The 11,613-nt window shown below is 42.2% G+C and overlaps 1 protein-coding gene across 2 annotated transcripts; it reads right to left on the bottom strand.

Annotated features, from left to right (window-relative positions):
* Positions 1 to 2,124: 2,124 nt before the first annotated feature.
* Positions 2,125 to 5,508, bottom strand: LOC147637646 (putative glucuronosyltransferase PGSIP8). 2 transcript variants are annotated; one of them, XM_086799471.1, is made up of 5 exons: positions 4,998 to 5,508; positions 4,011 to 4,266; positions 3,704 to 3,902; positions 3,468 to 3,615; positions 2,125 to 3,197 (listed from the first exon to the last, which is right to left on the bottom strand). In XM_086799471.1, exons 1-5 carry the CDS (start codon positions 5,333 to 5,335, stop codon positions 2,621 to 2,623), a joined length of 1,518 nt encoding a protein of 505 aa, XP_086655597.1. In that variant the 5' UTR covers positions 5,336 to 5,508; the 3' UTR covers positions 2,125 to 2,620. The 2 variants fall into 2 exon arrangements, with proteins under 2 accessions (XP_086655597.1, XP_086655598.1); XM_086799472.1 differs by lacking the exon at positions 4,998 to 5,508 and adding an exon at positions 4,431 to 4,612.
* Positions 5,509 to 11,613: the final 6,105 nt, after the last annotated feature.

Genomic DNA, 11,613 nt, shown 5'->3' with positions numbered 1-11,613 from the left:
AAGTATATTGCACATGTTAGTTTAATACTTTAATCTCTAACCTTTTGATTTATAAGGTTATTTGTTCACACTCACTTAAAAGTGGGCACCCACTTAGGGGCCAAAGTGGGGAGCCACACTTAAGTTGTGTGTGTGTGTGGGGGTGGGTGCATAGTCACCTACCCACACCCCCATAGAACTGGCCGCCCACATGCATACATGGGGAGCCAGCCAAATCAATTTGTTATCTCCACTCCAACCTTAATAAAAAAAAGCCATCACCTCCATCGTGGACATACCCGGCGATCGCTTCCACCAACTTTCGCAAAGAAGAATCTGTCGACGACCACCTTCTGTGCATAGTCTCAAGCGACGCTATCCTTTGCTGGGGCGACTGAACTTGCTGCAAGCGGCAGCATTAAAACTTCAGCATGCTACCCACTATCTACAGGCAGCTGCTCCTACAGGCAGTCAGCTCCTCTCTGTAGCCACGCGTTACAACTCCTACAACCAGGCGGCTGCCTCTACTCCTCAGGCGACAACATACCTGCAGGCCGCGCTGCCCTTTTCTCTTGCAGGCAGTCGTGGGCCACCTCCTACAAGCGCTGCATCTTTAGCAGGCTGCGCCTGTCCTCCAGCAATCTGCCCACTATAGGCAGCTGGTCAGGCTGCAGCCAGGTGGCTGTGCAAAGCAGCCAGGCGCCTCCTAGGCGGCTACTTCCCCGTCCTCTCAGGCGACTGTACCCTCAACAGCAGGTGGCTACGCGTGTCCACAGTGGGCGACTACGCATGCCTCTCCTCCCGCTTTTGTGTTCTTCACCAGGCGGCTACATCACTAGGTGGTTGTAGCCAGACAAGTTACGCCTCCTCTTCCACACGAAGGCAGTTGTGTCCTGCACAACAGGTAGTTGTACCTCCTTCCATAGACGGTGTTTTCCCTCTTCAAGTGGCTGCATCTTAAACACAGGCAGCTCCTCCTCCTCCTCTCTCGACAAGCTGCTGTGTCTTGCAGACAGACAGACACATCCGAGTATTGGTCTTCCATCTGTAAGCTACAAGCAAGTGAATTTCAGATTTTAATAAAGTACTTTGTGATAAATCTGATTAAGGATTCTCCACGGCAACACCCGTTCATCCAAGCTCTTAGAGAACCTCAGTCCAAAGGTGCCGAGATCGGGAGAGCCGAGCGTTAATATAAGAGCACCTGTTTGTGCGTGGTCTTGGAACACCAGTTGGGCGCTCTCCGCGGAGTTCAGTGAAAGCACAGGACCGTAGAGACCGGACCACGCTAGTGGTCGTTCTGCTTCGAATATCTACTTCGAGCCTTTTTGTTTGGTACTGTATTCATTTGTACATGGACATCATTTGGTTCTTGGAACCCATGGAGCATTGCATTTGTTAAACACTCCCAATAAATATATCATATATTGAGGGGGGTTCGACCCATTCCGACCGTAGTGCTGATGTCCATTTATCTCGTTTCATTTCATTACAATTTCAAGTTGTAATTAAGTTGTCCATTTCAAATTGTGGTATTAAGTTGTGCTATTACACGTGTGGGTGTCCAACGGAGTCTTTCCCACTTGACGGGATCGGTTTCATCAAAGGTATCTAGATATCATTCTAATATGATCAATGTTAGACTATTTTACAATGGTTTGAGTGCTTTTTTTGCTTTATTCGATACCCTTATTAGGGATGTCTAGGTCTCTTACTCGTTATCATTTGCTAGAGGAGGTATATCAAACATCTCTAAAGACCCGAAGGGTCTATTAGACTGAAAATGAGCCCGAATGATCCATAAGAAACTGGATGTTAGAAACATAGAAAAAAAAAACAATCTACCAAGTAAAATAGGCCCATGTACTACATAAGCCCATGTATACAAAAAAGAGTCAAAGCTTCCTGAATGGTGGGGCAACTGAGGATGTCCTGTATCTACAGCTGGCAGGAGGGGTTTTTTTTTTCATCACCATATTTTTTCCACTATTTTTCTTACATGTTCTCAGAGCAAACATCAGCTGATCGCTTATAAAGTCAAGGCAAAAGAGGGTATAATATTCTAAAGAAATTCAGTCCCAAGTGTATTACAAATGGCATCAGATCCCTGGCAATGAAAGTCCAATAAAGACAAGTTGAAATACATGAAAGAATCAACAAAAACAATTTATTTTTTTAGAAACAGTTTTACATCTCTTTTCCAAGCATCATAAGTGCTTTTTTACATCGGCACAAAACGTTTTCGGTCATGTTCATCCTCTTCAAAAAAGAAACGATATGCTATTCATAACCACATGAGCTCAAAGAATGGCAGTGGACCAATGCCTTCTTCTGGCTGAGGCAGAAGTACCACCTGGTTGGTTTTTCAAAACAAACGAAAGCTTTCTTTTTTAATCTTAGGTAATTTTGGGCAGAGAACACAGGCTTAGACACATCATTCACTTGGGAGAAGATGTGATATACAAAGTAATTGCACAACAATAAGTAATTCACCTGCTTCCCTAAAATTCTCCATTATAGAAAAGCAAAAAAAAAAAACAGCAATTGCCAGTAAGCCAGCAAGAATGGCAACTTCCAAGGCAATTAATGTTGGCTTACGACTGCGCATGATCACACACACACACACACAGATAAGCACCCACTAGCACATTTTCGTAAGCTGGGATGATGGTGGCTCTGGCCTGAAGTTGGTCCAGCCCCTAACCTGAGCTTCTCTCCAACCCATAGTGCTTAGGATCTCCTTGAAAGCCCACCACAAAAACGGGGAAGCAACGAAAGAGTACACCCCAATAGCCAGTGCTCTTACAATCCCATTGCTGTAAATGGGCACAGCCATCACTACTAGAGCTCCCACTATGCCCAGCCATGGTGTCAAAACAGGCAAACCAGGCAAATTTCCCATGGTTATCAGCACACACAGAAAGGAGATTGCTCCTAGTAGCTCCACGGACCAGCCTATCAAGGGATGTAGAGTTTTTGGTATCAGCACTGCCGGTAAAATGAAGGACCCCACCAACCCTGCCATTGCCATGCACCTCATGGCACACACAAACAGAAGTGATCCCTCAGCACAGCTTCCCCTGCCTGCACACAGCTTCCCAGCTTGAGGTTTTTCCGTTTGCTGCTGCCACAGCCCTCTCCTAACAACCAGTGCCGTAATCATGGTTCCTATGTAAAAGACCGCTTCCGACACAAGGATGGGGAACTCATTAGCATACCTGTCAGCAACCAACAAGGAAAGAAATCTTTCAGACTACAATGAGGATATTTGAGAGCACTAAGGCTGGTTACAGACGTCGCAAAAAGCGGAGAGTTGGGCAGGTAGACCACCCCCTCATAGGTGACTACAATGGGGTCCCACTGACGGCCAGATGAATTTTCTAACCAGCCTGAGTACTACTACAGAACCATTCTAACAATACTGACGAATTAGACAGGAAAAAAATTGTTGAAGTGAAGAAACATTCACAGCTTGCTGCTATACATACCCAATGGTGTTTCTGCGCTGCTCATGCCACTGCAGTCCCAACGGCAGAACTGGCCACGACCACCAGTACCATGGCTTCAACCAGGGCATGCTTGGGAACGTGATCACGCTGTTGGGTCCACATGGGATGTTCCAACGAAGCTTCAAATCTAGAAATTTAAAACAGCAAAACAATACTCTTAACATGATCACTTTACCATCAGAAGACCATTCCATCGTGAAAGAGAGACAACTCACAGAAGTAGGATGCATCCATTTGATAGCCAAGGGGCAGGCGGTAGTATCCATCGAGTTTAGACCCATTGACAGGTGGCAAAAACAGAGGCCTCTCTAGTAAATCATCAAAACAAGCCATTAAGTAACCTTGGTCAGCACCATCTTTGTTCTCCTTGGCATTTAGCCCAGCAATTAAACTTTTAAAAGTAGCTTCAGATGGCTGCAAAACCCAACAAAAGACCCAATTAGCCAAATCCATGAAGACTAGCTAGCACAAACCTTTCTAAGCAAAATTGTACAATAGAAATAGCTTTTCTTGTAGGCAAACCTCCAAGACAAAGAGGCCAGTGTGAAAGATGCAGGGGTTGATGAAGACTGCACAAAACTGCCCACATTGAAAGAGCTCATCTGTATTGCGCAAAAAGATGTTGTCAGCATCAAGCATCACAACTCGCTCGTAGTCAACCAAGCTCCATGCATAGAGCTTGTTGAGTGTGGAGAGAAAACGTGGGTCGAAATCATCTTGCCCTCTGTAAGGATTGGGAATATCCTCTACAGACACGACCTTCACCTTCTCCCTCTCCCTGCCAAGCAACAACAAAAGGAAATCTTTAGCCATGAAAGGCAAAGCATGTAAGCCAATTGCTGAGCCAATAATTGTCACGCCTCAAAATGTGAAATCTAGGAATGATCGAGATATAGAACTCTTGCTTGGCTGTGCACTTCCAAGGTCAGGTTGCTTAATTACCAAGCCATTGAGTCAGGTACCTGAGCTCGACGGTGCATGTGTGCACGTGCAAGTACACCCACACCCCTAGAAAACCCCAAAAAGCAGCCGCCTGGATCTGGGTAATAGTACTCCTGCCTGCAATAGCTTCAAACTCAAGGGCATGTGACCATCAGCAAGAGTTGTTTGATGCTGCCATGGGGGCAAGCCTGCAACCGGTTTAGGGTTTAGGGTTGACCCAACAAAAAGCTTTGAATTAGAAGCCACGGATAGAACATACTTTCAAGCCAATGAACGAGCTATTTGCCTGTTCACCTTTCAAGTCCATAGATTTGTAGCCTATCATACGTGCAGGCAGGGTTGTGTACCGGCCATTTACAACCATGGGATCAAGGGGGTGACTGTGATTGATGTTAATCCATGCTTCAATCAGATACAAGGTGAGGACCATTATGTCCATCCATACATAACAATGTCATCTCTCTGATTCAAAACTAGGAGGAAAGTTGAACGCATAGCCAAAAAACAAAAAAAAATTACAGCCTTATACACGACTCAAAACTGGAGGGAGAGGATATGGTTACTCACAGAGTTTGCACCCAGTGGCGAGGAACGTCCCGCGATGCAATAACCACCAGATCTGCCTCTACTTTAAGATGGAGCAGGGACTGCAACATGACGCGGGCCGCGATGTAGAACTCATGGTCGCGGGGTGTACCCATGTACAGCATTGTGACATAAGCATGCTTCTTGACATGGCCACCATCATGTCTAGCTACCACGGAAGGTGAGGAGGAGGAAAAAGGGCTGGCCTCCACCAAGGTCATAGCCATAAACATGGCCATTATGGTCATGGCTTTGAGAGATGAGAAAGAGGGCAGGGGCAGGCATCTACGTCTTCTTCTGCAAAGCGCAAAGGAAAGCATGCTAGAGAGCTCTGTTTCTTCACTAGGGAAAGAAAGATGCTCTCTCTCTCTCTCTCTCTCTCTCTCTCTCTTTGTTCACCTGTTCTGTAAGCAAGCTTTGTTAGGTCACTTGCACAGGATCATGCTGCTTTTGGGTTGGGGTGGAGGTGTGTGTGGGGAGGGGGAGGGGGGGGAGGTCGGGGGGGTAATCTAAGATCGTATCTGGTCCGTAAGTACGTCAAAAGCGTGTTGCTCATTTACTATTTTTGTTGAATTTTGATTTAGATGCAGAATATGCTTCTCCCATATATTTTTTTAATCAATAATAATTATATATATATTAACTGAAACTGTTCAAAAACCGCAGTATAACCACGTCAGAGCTATAGTATTCATAATCACAACTCCTTCTCAACTTCATGCAGAGTTTTACACAAAAATTCCCATCTCTTTTCTTCCATCAAAAAGCAGGATTGTTCCCAGGATATCTGATATCCCAAAAGTATATGCTAGCCTCCATCATGGCTTCTGTAGTGCATCCACGAGGGGACTATTTTTCCAACGTTCCTCCTTTCTTGGACCATATTTTAACAGTGGGTCTGGTTCCCACAAGGTTTTCTATAAAGGCAACAAATGTATGATCAACATATCCAGCTCAGAACATCTTCATGGCCTTGGTGGAAAACCCTCTCGGATAGAGACCAATAGTGAAGATTCAGATTAAAGAAGAGGATTATGAATAGCAGTCTCCCAAGGGAGCCACTTCTGATGTCCTTGTTGCATGTATGCAATTGGGATATCACTTTTCATAGAGAAATTCCTCTTTTATATGGGAGGATGAAATGTGGGACTTAGTATGCAATTTGTTGAATAAGAAGTGGGACTAAATCTATGATGTAAACATGTCTACCATGTAGACTTTTTGTAAAGGGAAGTTAATACTTATAATATATATAATTATTGTTCCCAAAAAAAACAAGTTAATATAAGGAGAAAGTATAAAGCTTGGTAGGTTTTTCTTTCAAACATCAACACATCAACCCATTTCATAACCAGAATTACTAGAATCTCAACCGTTAATTTTCAAGGTAGCCAAAATCTCAATCGAATTTTTCCAATCACAACATGTGAAAATCACACAATTCTTGCTTCTTTTGATACCTGCATTTAACCTTGATAAAACAACCCTTGAAAAACAATGATGCTTACTCTAAGTAAGTTTTGTGCCGATGGGCTCTAGCACAAACGGGTAGCACCTTAGCCTCCCAAAGCGGAGGTTGTCAGTTTGAATCTACAAAACAACATACTTCAGTACTAAAACTCTCACCAAAAAAAAAACAATTATGATAACTCTAGGGTGTTGCATCAATTTAGCACATGACAAGAAGTCATGAAATGAACATCGCAGATGCATCACCTTCTCCATCCCCAATGAGAAAGGAATGCCCATCAAATACCTCCTCCTCCATTGCAATGGAGAGTGTAAGCGATGAAATGAATGCATGAGATTTTGATTGTCTCTAGATCCTTGCATGCATGATAGAACATAAATGAACGCATTTGCCTCTAGATCCTTGCATGCACGATAGAACAATAGAACACAAACAAATAAGTGTTGTGTAAAAATCCATCATTTAACCAATGTCTCTCCTTCTACAAGTGACACTTGTAGCTTAAGTATGTATTGTTCTTTTATGCTTTCACATCACAAACATATGATAGCTAGATCAAAAAGCATGAACTACATGGTTTGACTCTATAATTATAATTTACCAATGTGAGTAGTGTGAAACAAATTGGCTATCAAAAATCTTTTTAGTTAATGATCTGTGTTATTTTGGCATCATTGGGAGTTCCAACAAATAAAATGATAAAATTTTATGTGCTGTAAATTTCAACAACCACAAATATTCTTCCATGTGCGTTTTCTCTCTTTCCAAAACTTTATACAAGATTGGGAGTACCAACAAATAAAATGATAAAATTTTATGGGTTGTAAATTTCAACAACCACACAAATATTCTTCCATGTGCGTTTTCTCTCTTTCCAAAACTTTATACAAGATTGGGATGGTTTGAATTTTGTGCTTGAGTGTAGATAATGAATAGGCAATGCAATGTAAAGGGACTAGCAAAATAGTCATAAACTCATCAAATTTATCTAAAAAATATAGAAAAAGCACATTCATAAAGAGTCCAAAAAATTGTTAAATTTTAGTGTTTAGCTATTTTTAACTAAGTTGAAGCTTTGAGGGCACAATTAACTTAAGCACATAGGAAGCCATTTTTTAATTTGGACTACCCACACCCTTTACATTTATAGGACATGCACCAATCATTTTTAAATTTAGACTACCCACACTTTTTACATTTATAGGAAGTGTATCATCTATTTTTAATTTTAGACTACCCACACTTTTTACATTTATCGGAAATGCAACAGCTATTAGCTACCAATGTATTTGACATACAAAAGGGGTGTAAAATATTCATGCTAAAAGTATGTGTATAAATCAGGAATGGAATATATATTCACATAACCATATATCCTATTTTTGTTACCCTCCATGAATGATATGGGGATTTATTTAATAAGTGAGTTCCTTGGGGTTAAAACTTACAACTAATGAAGTTTTTAGTATTCATGGCACTTGAAAGCATCAAGAAAAACAAGGTAGATTAGCTTTAGTTAGTGGGCTTTCCCTATGCACGGTGTACCCATATTGGTCTTGTGCTCATAAGACTCATAGCTCTCATATTTAATAGTATCAGGTTAAGTTGGCAATGTTATGAAATATTGTTGAATTGGTTCTTGGTGGAGTTCATTGAGGTGGTAATGATGGAGAAGGTAGGGGCATGGTTTGTGGTCTATACATAGCTCTTGATAAAGGGTTTTGATTGACAAGTCACAACATTCAAGGCCCCCTAGGGAGTTCTCGCAAGATAAAAGGATGCCTTAGTTGGAGAGAGCAATGAGTGTTGGCCCTGATTCCACTCTTTGGTTTGTTTGGTTTCTTGAGGGCTACATCGCTAGCACCCTCCGACTCATGTTCTCCGATTGAAGTGAGCTTTCACGAGCGCTTGCAAGTCCCTATACTCTACAGATTGGCTCGTAGGGCTCAGCGTTCTCAGAAATTGCATTTGAGGTCGTTTCGGGCTCCGTTTTTGCATTGCAGGTTCTATACGGGTGTTTTCGTCATTTTGTGTAAAAATTTTGACAGTGTAGTTTTCTGCAAAACAGGCATACGTATTCTATTGTGGACTGTGCTACATAGCACGAGTTGTTTTCTGTTCATTCTTTGCTTCATTACAGGTAGCTTTTGCATCAGTTTCAGTCCAGTGGCCATGGCTGATAACAGCAATGATGTATTTCGCATGTTGTGTTGATGACAAATTGGATGGAGACAACAACTACCCACTTTGGGCATACATGATGCAGCATGTTTTGGTTGCAAAAGGAGTGTGGAACATTGTGCAGGGTATGGATGTACGTCCAGGTTCTGTGGATGTAGGATCTGTTGAGGATGTTGCAGGTTCTAGCAGCTCTATTGTTGCTGCTGTTTTACCCACTACTGAACAAGCTCGTTGGGATGGTAAAGATGCGCAAGCTCATGCCTTGATTGCACTTTCTGTCAAACGTAACATCACTCTACATATTCGTTCAGCTAAAACAGCAAAACAGGCTTGGGATATTCTAGCTGGTTTGTATGCAGGTCGTAACGAGGCAAAAATCTCTTACCTACGTAAAGAGCTAGAATCGAAGATTATGCAGGAAGATGATGACATGAATGTTTTTCTTGCTGAGATTAAAGATCTCTTACCTGCGTAAAGAGCTAGAATCGAAGATTATGCAGGAAGATGATGACATGAATGTTTTTCTTGCTGAGATTAAAGATCTCAAGGAACAGTTGATTTCTGCAGAGGTGAGATTATTCCTGATCATTCTCTTGTGCAGACTGTTCTTAATGCTTTACCTAAGTCATATCAGACTTTTGCTTCCACGTGGAGACTTGTTAACTAAGGACACACCTGATGTTGTCAAGTATGATACTTTAGTCAACAAGCTCTTGCAAGAAGCACAGTCCAGGCAAAACAGGGCTAGGCAACGTGCAATTGATCAGGCATTTGTTGCTGCCCAGCAGAGAAGAAGTGGTAAGATAGCCCCTTCCACTGTTTACTCTCATATTAGTAGGTCTGCAACTTCTTCTCCTTCCATAGGTAGCAACAATAGGTCTGAGAAGGCTCTTGATAAAGCCAAGAAAAAGATTAGGTGCAACTATTGTAAGGCAACTGATCATGTCATTAAGAATTGCCCTAAGCTAAAGGCTAAAGAGGCAAAGAAGAAAGAGTCAAATGCAGCCACAATAGCGGATGCTTCTACAAATGCAGATTCTGCAAGCAAATTCTGCAAATGTTATGCAGGATACAAAATGGGCGTTTAGCGTGTATTGCCAGTATGACCCATCTGTACATGATGCATATGTTGGCAGTTTCTGTTGACTCTGATGTATGGTATTTTGACAGTGGTGCTACAAAGCACATTACCTCGCATCGTGATATGTTCACTTGTCTTGAGGTTGTCTCTAATGGGAATACTATCACATGTGCCAATAATGCTTCTTACCCAGTGAAGGGCGTTGGTAAAATTATGCTTACTACTGCAAATGGCAGTGCTTTCACACTTTCAGATGCTTTGTATGTGCCAGGGATAAAGAAGAATCTATTGTCTGTCTCTGCGCTTGCTAGACTTGGACTTGTAGTCAAATTTGTGGATGACAGATGTATTGTTCATGATTTGACTTATGGCGATACGATTATTGCATCTGGCACCTTGTTTCGTGGGCTGTATAGGCTTAATTCTTATGACAAGTGTGTGAAAGATTTAGCAAATGCAGTTTCTAATGAAAAGGCAGCTTCAGATGCAAAACTATGGCATGCTCGTTTTGGTCATCTGAACTTTGCTAGTTTGCTGCATTTGCAGAAATTTGATATGGTTGCTTCATTGCCCCCTCTTGAGGCACCATTGAAACATGTTTGTAAAGGTTGTATTTTGGGCAAAATGCAGCGTTCTGCGTTTCCAAAGGGTGGTTCTGTGCGGGCCACTCGCAAATTGCAACTTGTACATAGTGATGTATGTGGGCCTATGCAAACTCTGTGACTTTCATTGATGATTACTCAAGGCATGCATGTGTATATCCATTGAAGGCAAAGTCCGAAGTGTTTTTGTGCTTCAAACAATTTTTGCTTATGGCTGAAAATGTATCCAATTGTTCTGTGGGCACCCTCCGTTCTGATCGAGGGGGGGAGTACATGTCTAAAGAGTTTGATGCATTTCTGGCTAGTCGTGGGATAAAACACCAATGTACAATGCCATATACCCCTCAGCAAAATGGTGTTGCTGAGAGGAAAAACCGGTCACTTATGGAGATGGCACGATGTATGGTCAAGAGCCAAGCTTTTCCACATGCGTTTTGGCTTGAGGCTGTCATGTGTGCTGCATATGTACTCAACAGGTGTCCCACTAAGGCCTTGCAGTCTGTTACTCCATACGAAGCTTGGCATGGCAGGAAGCCTTCTATTGGTCACTTACGTGTCTTTGGTTGCTTGGCCTATGCTTTAGTGCCTGTGCAACAACGTAGAAAATTGGATGATAAGGCTCTCAAATGCATTTTTGTTGGTTATAGTGCTGAGAGCAAGGGTTACAAATTGTATCATCCACAGTCAAAGCGTATCTTGATTAGTCGAGATGTTGTTTTTGTGGAAGATGCTGTGCAGCCGTTGTTATCATGTACCAAAGAGACAGGTGTGAGCTCACGGGATGTATTTGATACGTTGTTGCCTCTGTTTACAGCAGGTGGGAATTCAAATGTAAGTCCTAATGAGGCAAATATTCAGCCTATGCAGGCATGGACAACATATACCAACAATAGTGGTCCACTTGTTTATCATCACATCATAAAGCTTATAACTTTTCTTTTCATGCAAAAAAATGGATCACCTCAAAGGTCCACATAAGTCTCAAAGCTAAAATACAAAACCTATGTGGTGTGCTATGTTGTTTTTGTTTACAAATTGTCTACCTATCCCTTGTGGATAATAGGGGGATGCCTAATTACCACTATGTTTGTAGCACGGCACTTGGGTGATCCCGAATATTCCATGTGTAGGACATATGAATTTAGGGATGGATGGAACTAAGTGTTAGATTTAATGCTTATGTGTTGTTGTGTAAATTTAGCAGGTGTTGCTAATGTGTAATGTGTTTGAATGGACAACCTATAGGTTGGTGAGATTGATGAG

This window comes from Cibotium barometz, chromosome 6 (genome assembly GCF_041138505.1).
Source record: "Cibotium barometz isolate CiBa-2024 chromosome 6, ASM4113850v1, whole genome shotgun sequence".
In the NCBI taxonomy this organism is placed as follows: domain Eukaryota; kingdom Viridiplantae; phylum Streptophyta; class Polypodiopsida; order Cyatheales; family Cibotiaceae; genus Cibotium; species Cibotium barometz.
The sequence above is the reverse complement of the archived record's forward strand: the minus strand, read 5'-3'. Positions and strand labels throughout refer to the sequence as shown.

Excerpts from the sequence above, each read along its gene's own strand:
- LOC147637646 (XM_086799471.1), bottom strand. The coding sequence starts at position 5,335 with ATGCTTTCCTTTGCGCTTTGCAGAAGAAGACGTAGATGCCTGCCCCTG. Across the intron at positions 4,267-4,997 it reads CGCCACTGGGTGCAAACTCT|GGAGAGGGAGAAGGTGAAGG; the intron begins GTGAGTAACCAT and ends GTTGCTTGGCAG. Across the intron at positions 3,616-3,703 it reads AATGGATGCATCCTACTTCT|ATTTGAAGCTTCGTTGGAAC; the intron begins GTGAGTTGTCTC and ends TTAAATTTCTAG.